The following is a 9,863-nucleotide window of genomic DNA, read 5'->3' as shown; positions in this document are numbered from 1 at the left end:
AGGATGATTCAAACAACAAAGCTGGCTGAATGTGGAGCCAATCAATGTGTGGTTGGTCTGTTGCGAACAGTGCCACCAAGTGGCAGTTTAATACAGCACTATTCAGTTTGGTTCATAATCACTGAACTAGGAGGCATGGATGCTAAATTCCAGTTTTTTTTCATACAGGACATAGTTCACAATTTCCTAGTTATAATTGCACTCAGCAGGTGTTGAAATATCATGTGTAGTGTACCAGGCACTTGAGCTAGCTTAGCTAAACTATCTTATACATCAAATATTAACAGTGTGATGGATGCTCTGAAATGTTATATGTGCTGACAGCGCACTGAATAAAAAGCTTTGTATTAATGGTCAGAGGTTATATAGTTTAATGATCTGGAGTCATTAGTGTACCAACAGATCCCATAGCAATTCTGGCTCTGTGTCACTCAGATGCCATGGGAAGCACCCGCTCAAAGACACTGTTTCTGCAAATATGTCCCACAGTGTTAGTATTAGCTGCAATATCAAAAAAGGATGGAATTCAAACTGCAGTTTCACTTTAATAACAATACAAATTGTCTACTGTAACATTCAGGAAGCTCACACACAACTTGTAATGGCGAGAAAATTAGGATTTATACTGTTCTATATTTAGAAGACGGCTTTCTTTCTGTTGTCTTCCTTCTGTTACATTTTGTTCAAAAGTCATTTAAAATGATTTATAGTTGCATTTTCTTGACATGTATTTCCTTGCAGTGCTGACAATAACGTTCACTTAATGCTACAAAAATGAATGGAGGGTGACTTGGTTACACAATTATGAAATGTCACACGCTGATGCCTGAATCCCTTGTCCATGAATAAGGAAACACTTACACACTTCTTCAAAAGTCTGGGATTTATTCAAAAATGATTCTCACAGTCCATGTCCAAGCAACAGTCAACCATGTTTTTGGTTTTTTGCTTTTTAACCATGGCCACAGTTTATTTGTTGCCTTCATCATGTAGCTTTTGTTTCCTAAACGCTATACAGTATGACTCATTTATGTAACTGTATGAACAAATCACTGTCTTTTTAAAAAAATTAATGATTCCCCTTTTCCTCAACTTGCTTAGGTATGAAGACTTGGCCAGGTTTCCTCTTCAGAAGACAAAGGCGCTCTACAGTTTCCTGGCTCTGGTTTTGAACCACAGTGTGGAGGACTGGACCATCAACAACACCCGGGGCAGCAGTGATATGTCATCCCGGCAGAAGTTCACCACAGTTCGGGACTCTGCAGCTAATGCAGAGAACTGGCGGGTGAAGCTATCTTTTGACATGGTGGTTTACACTCAGTCTGCCTGCCAACTCCTTGGATACAAGAAAGTGTTCCACCCCAGAGAACTGAGGAACCTCTCCCACTCTCTTGTGGAGGACAGGACGTTCCTCCCATTTTTTTAAGTGATGACTGATGTGGATTTCCTCACCATGTCTGTAGTGGAGGAAGGGCTATGTCCATCAGTCTGCTCAAAGCTCAAAGTTCTATAAAAGTCTGAAAGTCAAACTGCCTCTTATTTATTTATGCATCCAACCATCCATCCCCCTTGCAACCAACTACAATCCCATTTCCGAAGTCACTGGAATCTTTCAATAAGAGATTGGTTTACTTGCAGCAGGGAGACAAGTCAGCATGAGCTTACAGAATTGTCTGAATGAGCTTAGTCTAAACATCACAATATATAGAAGAAAGGGAACTTCCTGAAGACGCAACCCAGGCGTCAATCAAGTTATAAAGTAGATTTAAAACAACAAAAGGAAGTTGAAGGGGGTTGCCCTGATAACCCCTTAGACACTAAACAAGCTGTTGCGCCTGTTTTATCTTCATAGTTTATGGCAGGCACAGTTTATGGCTGGCTTCCTTTAAGTCTGGAGCGCCATTTGGTTGAACAACACACAAAGTACTAAAACAAAGATGAAACATGTCCTTCAGTTCACACAGGCAGTGTCTCACAGGTCCCTGTGGTCTGTTCTGAAAATTAAAATCCATTGTATCGCACATGTTGGTTAATATATTGATTAAAACACAGTTTAAAACATACTTAATAATGTCATTTTCATGACATTTCCCTCCTGATTAAACTTTTTAGAATCACTTTATTAACAACATAATTCTTAATCTTGTTCATCCCAGGATCTCATTGTTTAAATACTCCCTTTCAGGTTTTCATTAAAACAAGTCATACATGGTTCACTCAGATCAGAATTAGGAAAGTCTCTTTTCAAAACCCAATTGTCCAGTTCGTAGTGATCATCTTCTCGTTTTTCCTTGTCACGGATCTGCCTGTACATTGTCTTAGTCAGAGCAGTGTCTATCAGTCCCACCATATATACTCAAATATATACACCAAATATATATTCATTTTAAATGTGATCCCATCAACAGGTTTCAATAAAGCTGGGGCAGGGGCATGTTTACCACTGTGCTGCATTACCTCTTCTATTGACAATTCATTATAAGGATTTGGGAAAGCTTGCTTGATACAGGATTTAATCTGCTTAACAGTTTGCGGTAACCTTTGTCATATTTTTCATTCATAATGCACCAAATATTTTTCAGTGGGTGGCAGGTCTGGACTACTTAGCACCCAGACCCTTATTACTGAGTCATGCTGTTGTAATATGTGCAGAATGTGGTTTGGCATCGTCTTGCTGAAATAAGCAGATGTCATCTGGATGGCAGTGGATGTTGCTCCAAAACCTGCACATATTTTTCAGCATTAATGATACAGTATGCCCTCATAACCCCTTTCCACCACCTGGTACTGGCTCAACTTGTTATGGTTTGTCCCCCTCGCCAGGAGGGTGAGGGAGAACTAGGGGTAGGACTCAAGATTGCTGACCCAGGTGCTAGTACAAAACAAAAGGTTTAATTTCAAACAACACAACAAAGCAACATAACAGTGTCCAGAATACATACAAACGAAGGGGAGTGATGACGACGGAGACCAGGAACAGGTGCACACACAAACCAATGGTAGAAAACAGGGTAAGTATTGTCCAAAAAGCAAAGCTGCGGAGACGAATCAAAAACTATGTGTGTGTAGTGGGAATAGCGCATGTAGTGTCTAAGGAGTCAAGCCAAAACGCACAGTAACTGTCAGCGTAGCATTCCAATAAGACATACATAACACGGCAATATGTGGGCACGGAGAAGGTTAGTGTGTGCGTGTAGTGTAGCGCCTATGTAGTGTGAATGGAGTCAAGCCAAAACGCAACAGTAACTGTCAGCGTAGCATTCCATTAGTACACATACATTCAACGGCGCGGTGTAGTGCAAAGTATCAGTAGCTAATGTTAGCTATGTACGATAATGTTCCGGCCATGGCAGAGCGTCTGCCAGGGGTTTAAATATGGCGAAGGTAATAATCAATCGGGATGCACCCCAGCTGTGTGCGCCGACAAACCAGCCACCAATCACTGCAACGCAACACAGCTGAGGCGCAGAGCCCACAAAACGGAGAAAACAGAGACAAAAAAGGAGGAGAGGCAGCGGCCCTGACACAACTTGAATCAACTCTACTCACTTTTGGTACCAGGTCCTTTTTTTTCCCACTGCAGATAGTCCCCCAGCAGTGTAGTTGGTTGTCACAATGACGCCGCATAAAATTTGACTGAAGTCACTGGCCCATGGTGGTAGCAGGGCAGGCTCAAAGCTGTTACAGTGTTCATCCTAGGGACTGTTACTATTCCATCTTAAAGCTTTGTTTTTCAGGAGAAAATAACCATCTAGTTTTCGAATATATGGTCAGTCTATCCAAGTAAAGTCAATTACATATTTTTGGAAATGTGGTAACTCGCTAACGTGCCAGCTAGCTAGCTCTACTTAGCAGGCCTAGCTGTAGCCATTGTGTTTGTATTATTACATTCAGTAACCTATGGACTGCGTGATAAGATATGTGGCGTGGTGGTTCATCTAATATAACAGTTATATCCTAATTGTAACTCTCACCATAAATTTTATTCTCTAACACTCGTGAGAGTGAAGTGGCAGCTACTATGGAAAAACAAATAAGATGAGTAGAGTTGAGTGGAAAAGGGGCTATAGATGCTGTGTGCTGATAAACTGGATGGTCCTTCTCCCTTCTCTTTAGTCTGAAAGATGCAATGTCCATGACTTCCAAAATAAATTTTGGCTCATCAGACCACAGACTGTTTCCAGTTCATCTCAGTCCATCTCAGTTTAACAAGATGGCGCTGACAAGTATGGCTGCCTTGTGTACTCATGCTCTCTTGTGTTTGTTGTTTTTCTTTGTTTTCTCAGTCTTTTGCAACCCATCCTGGATTACTTTCACCAGAGAAGCACTGTTACACATCGGACAACTCACACCACACCACCTTTCTCCAGCTTTTCTGAACGATAAATGCTGTGTGGACATTCTGATCGGCAATGCAGCTGCAATTTACGGGACCTGGAGGAAGCACCGATGAGGCAAACGAGCGCCTTAGTCAGGCTACGCCGGAGAGGGACCCGGACTCCCCTCCCATCCATCCACCTAGCGAATGTCCGCTCCCTAGTCAATAAGATGGATGAACTCCTTCTCGTCATTAGGACTAACTGACTTTGCACACTCTGCTGCCTTATGCTTCACGGAGAGTTGGCTCAGCGACTCCATCCAAGTACCGGGCTTCCAGGTGTACAGAGCGGATTGTGTAACAGAGGGGGAATCTGTCTCTACATAAATGAAGATTGGTGCACAGATGTCATGGTGCTGCAGAGGACACATACATGTACAGGTGACAGTAGTGCGGTGGGTAGAGTAGTCTCCCAACCGGAAGGTTGAAGGTTCGAATCTCAGTGCCTACAGTTCACATATGAAGTGTTCTTGAGCAAGAACTCCCCCATTACCCATGATGGCAGTGCATATGCATGCAACGGCCTGGGGCCCTCGGCTCCATAATTTCGTTGTACGTGTTACAATGACAAAAAATAAAAGCTTCTTCTTCTAACATGAACTTGGAGTCTCTCTTTATCAACTACAAACCTTTTTTATTCTCCTCGAGCATTTAATTCTTTCATTCTAATTGGAGTGTACATAAGACCGCAGGCCCACACTGGCGCACTACAGCTCCTGGCCGAATCGATAACTAGCAGGGAGCTAGAACATCCTGACTCCCAACTCATTGTTCTAGGGGACTTTAACAGAGCAAATCTCTTCCAAGAACTGCCAAAATACAGACATTACATTACCTGTCCCACTAAAATCACACTGGACCACTGCTACAAAACAATAAAAGACGCTTATCACTCTATCCCTCGCGCAGCCCTCGGACTCTCAGATCACTGTATGGTCCACCTTATTCCAACCTACAGGCACAAACTTAAAGCTGTGAAGCCTGTGGTCAAAACAGTGAAGAGTTGGACTGAGCAGGCTAAGTCAGAGCTACAATCCTGCTTTGACTGTGATCACAGCCTTCTGACTGTGATCCTCAGTACTGGTTTTCAGCCTTATCCCCTGATTACAGAGATTTCTCTTTCTATCTTTTAATAATATTATGCAGTGTAGATAATGGAAAAACCCAAAATCTTTGCAGTCTTAAACTGAGGAAGCAAATTCCTTGTGTGTAACATACTTGGCCAAGAAAGGTGATTGTCAGGTTTGCCGGGTGGCACCTTTCCTCTCTTTTTTTCCTCGCACTAGTCAGCTCCCTTGCACTGATTACTTGATTAGACACACCTGCCCCGATTCACTGATACTGACCAGCTGCGCCTCGTTAGTCTCCCTCCTTATTTATACACGGCTCACTGTTCACTCCCCTGCCAGTTCTTTCTCAGTTCTTCAGGCACGTTACTATGCTCATTTGTTTCTTTGCGCCAAGTACGTCCGCTGCCTTCGTTTTGCTTTTTTTCGTCCGTGTTAGCGCTAGTCTCTATCCTGCCCGGCCGTCACTGGTTCTCCTCCTCCCTGGACCACTACTTTGGACCCTAGTTTACCTCAACTCCACCAGCCACTGCCTTACAGGTCGATGCACAGTCTCCATTAATCTGTTTATCTGTTGTTCTCTACTCTCAGCCATCATCAACTCCACCCCGACCAGCCCAGGAGTGAATCCACCCTCCGCAGCCCGGCCCGTCATCTCTTCATTGACTGTTTTCCTGCTACTGCTGATTGACACCCGGTCCTCTCACTCCTCCTCATTACCTGTATATATATATTATCACTGTTTGCACTGTAAATAAACCCCACTGCTTGCACTGACGTCAGCCATCTGGGTCCGTTAATTATTCCGCTCGCTCATCTGTGTGTCGAGCGATTGTAACAGTAGTGTATTGTGTACGTGTATACACTTAGCTCTAGACTCCACCTCGCTCCTTGACTACGTTCACTTCATTACACTTTTACTCAATGAGTCTATTCAATAGTATTCCTGATATACAATTTTACTCTGTTAGGGACAGAAAATGTCCGATCTGTGGTACCGCAGACATGCACTTGTCTAGAAATAGCGAACAAACCCTTTCCCGGACTGAGTGAAAACTTGCTAAATTCGGGATTGTCCAATCTCTCCTCACAATGTCCACTTTTTCTGGAAAAGTACGCGTTGAAAATGGATTTTTAAGTATCTCTGAAACCAAGTGAATTTCTTCTCCTCATTCAGCCATTATGGGTGTAAAAACTTCCAACATGTAATGTGTGCAGATTGCTGCAGACATGTCATGCTAGTTTTGCTCTGACAAAAACCAATCGCAGAACGGAAAAATGCTGACATCATTGTAGAGCAGCTAGCTCGCCCTGTGAGGCGAATTTGAAATTTCATTGATTAAAGACACAGTTCCATTGCTGTTAAAGTTTAGCTTACATCGGACAGCACTACTGATTATGAAGGACCTTGCCAGATTACATTGAGATAGTAACACATGAGGGCTGAAATCTGATTGGACAAAAAAATCTAACATCCACATACACGTACTACAAGCGATGCAGCCAAAAGAAACACTGCGAAATGAAGACAAAAGACCGTTGGGAATAAATTAATACAATTTTATTGAACAAATATTAAAATTTAGGTTGTAAATGTGGGTCAGTGCTTCTGATAGTGTTTAGCCAGCAGAGAAGACTTCACTGGCCCTAACTGACCCCAACTGATAAATATATCTATCAGATATTTCAATATCTGATAAAAACGGCACTGGTGCAAAAATTCTAACCTTTTTTATAAATAAAAATTAAATCAAGGGATGCCATTTATCCTAGACCTAACTCAACAACTTAGTAAACACAATATCACATGCAACATTTTTTTTTACCTTGCACTAGCTGGGACAAGAGCTCCTAAAGATCAAGCTGAACATGTTGGGAACTATTTACATATAAAAATCTTGAGCTGCCATAAAAACCAATATTGCCTTTAATGAACCACCTGTCCAGCTCTAAAGGACCATTAAACTGGCACACGATCAGACATTACCATACTAAAGGTACAGCAAGACTCACCCATTACCTTGACAAACTTACACCCCGTAACAATTTCAATGCAATCACGCCTATTTTCCTTTAAACTACCTACAAAATCAATGCACATGACCTATACAAAAAACAAAGAATCAAAAAGATGCTAGTCACAAATGTAATGATACCATTCAGCTTGAAACTGTATCCTGATCAGTAACTTGAATCTTGATACATCTTTAATGAGCCCAATAGAACTGTGAGAAGTGCACTCTTGCCTTAAATGCTCCACTATTGTCCAATTATCAAAGAAACCACCATGACCACACTGAACGACTACAGAGTTGTTGCTCTCACATCAATAGTTATAAAGTAGTTTGAAAGACTGGTGCTGGACACTCTCTAAGACATACGCTCAATGCTACAATCCTATCACTCACTTAACACACTAAAAGGTCAGTGAATGATGCAGATTGCAATCATTTGGTCTTATATTTCATTGCATGGACAGATTAGCATTTATATTGTAGCCAGTTCAACTATTTACATATCATCATTCATTTTGCATTCAAGTACTTGATTTAACAACCCTATAAATGGTGCAATTGAATGGTCTTATGGTCCATTAACCAGGAGCAACAACAATGGCAATAACACATGTCCATAACATCAAGTTCGCTTTTAAAATTTTTATGCCAAATACCATCCAAAACCTTATTCTGGATTGCACAAATTTCCAAGTAAGGAATGTTTATGGAGCGAGATATTTTATTCTCACCATAGCTTTAGCAGTTTCAATCTAAACACAGTGTAAATAAAACCATAAGCAAAAGATAGTGCACTGTATATACTGCCAGAACAGATAACTAACCTAAAGCTACTGTTAAGGCCGCTCGACGCTATGATGAGCGAGCAGGGAAAAAGACAGACCCAGATAGCTGGCTTCGGTGCAAGCAGTGATATTTATTTACAAAGTGAATCAGTGCAATGAGAAGTGGAGAGGTAGTTAGTGGTAACCGGGTGTCGATCAGCGGTGGGAGAAAAAACATATGCAGTCTATGGAGTGGTGAATAATGACAGACCGGCTTCCAGATTGATCCACTTTTCAAGCAGCATATTGTTTTAATGTGGAAACACAGGCTTAGTGGGGTTTGAAAGCAAGATTGTAGAGAAAAGGATACAGTTTCACATTTTGTTATGTAAGTGTGGACATTAGGTTAGATCAATACACGGGGGTTAAACAAGCCATTCCTGAAGGCAGAGGAAGGAAGAGGTGAGGGCAGAAGAGAGGACAGAGCATACAGTTTCAATTATGTGCCATCTGGGTTCAGGCTCTGAGCTTGTACTTAGAAACACAGGCTGTTTACTCAACAGACATTTCATCTGTTAAACACTGTAGCGTAACATGCACACACCGGCACGTCGGTCAAATATACAATAACTCATGTGTGTACATAAACAAGCACTCACAGCTTTGACAGACACATACATGGACATCTAAAGAGGCAAGCAGCTTTTGATCCAGGCTATCAAAGTGATCTATCCCTGCAAACACCCACATACACCGTGTTTAATACCATAAACACTATAAATTATCTAAATGACTTCATGCAGGACCAGTATATTAGTCTGTTTTGCATACGTACGAGTTCAAACTCATTCTGCAAGACAGTACAGCAGAGGCGCATTAGAAGATATCATTAGCATGTAACGCAGGGAGCTCTAATGTCTCTGAATAAGAGTGAGGAAGTAATAGGACATCCAAACTATGGCCGGGGCACGGCTGCTGCTCTGTTCACTAATGTAGCCTAGTGCGTGTGTGTGCACTGTATATGTGTATGTTAATTTTATGGTAAGCAGGAAGGGCATGAGTGTCTTTGTGCGCCGGTTTAATATGATGTCTAGAAGTGAGTGCGCCATCTTTGTGTGTGTTAGGTAGGGGACATTATGCAAAGAGATGCATAATGTGAGGCCAAAGGGGCATTAGACTCTGCAAGAAGCCAGGACTCAGGTGGAAGACCTTCTATGTGTGCGTGCTGAACCAAGGAGAGGAAGAGACTGATGGTGATGATAGGAGAAAATGTGTGTTTAGATAAAATGAGTGAAATTCTTTGCCAACTGATTGTATTAACATAATGGCCTGCAGCTGGTCTGGATGATCCCTTTATTAACTCACACACATACATTAAGAATGTCTGTCATATGGATGTTTTTCAGGCCTTTTCCCCAAAATTAGACAGCCATATTTACTGCCAGACTATATGCATGAAATACTGCTGTGGCATACACATACGCACACAAGTAAACAAAGACATATGTCTCAGTCTCACCATGGCAACTGGTAAAACAGCAACATGAAATTCATCCAGGCTGGTGTGAAAACACAGCTTTTGAGGAGGCAGTCAGTGAGCAAAGAGCCTCTTCTTCAGAACTCCAGAGATGGAGAGCAA

General features: G+C 41.9%; 1 protein-coding gene across 1 annotated transcript in view; it reads left to right on the top strand.

Moving 5' to 3' along the window:
* LOC109968420 (carbohydrate sulfotransferase 1-like) overlaps positions 1–1,442 on the top strand; it is a gene marked incomplete at its 5' end in the record, with an annotated part of 2,130 nt that extends 688 nt beyond the window's left edge. Inside the window, one exon of the mRNA XM_020614683.1 lies at positions 1,102–1,442. Within this exon, the coding sequence (XP_020470339.1) occupies positions 1,102–1,426 (325 nt within the window). The remainder of the gene's footprint in view (positions 1–1,101) is intronic.
* Positions 1,443–9,863: the final 8,421 nt, after the last annotated feature.

The sequence above is a fragment of the Monopterus albus genome, unplaced genomic scaffold (assembly GCF_001952655.1).
Source record: "Monopterus albus unplaced genomic scaffold, M_albus_1.0 scaffold149.1, whole genome shotgun sequence".
In the NCBI taxonomy this organism is placed as follows: Eukaryota; Metazoa; Chordata; class Actinopteri; order Synbranchiformes; family Synbranchidae; genus Monopterus; species Monopterus albus.
Note: the sequence above shows the minus strand (reverse complement) of the source record. Positions and strands in the feature narration are given on the sequence as shown.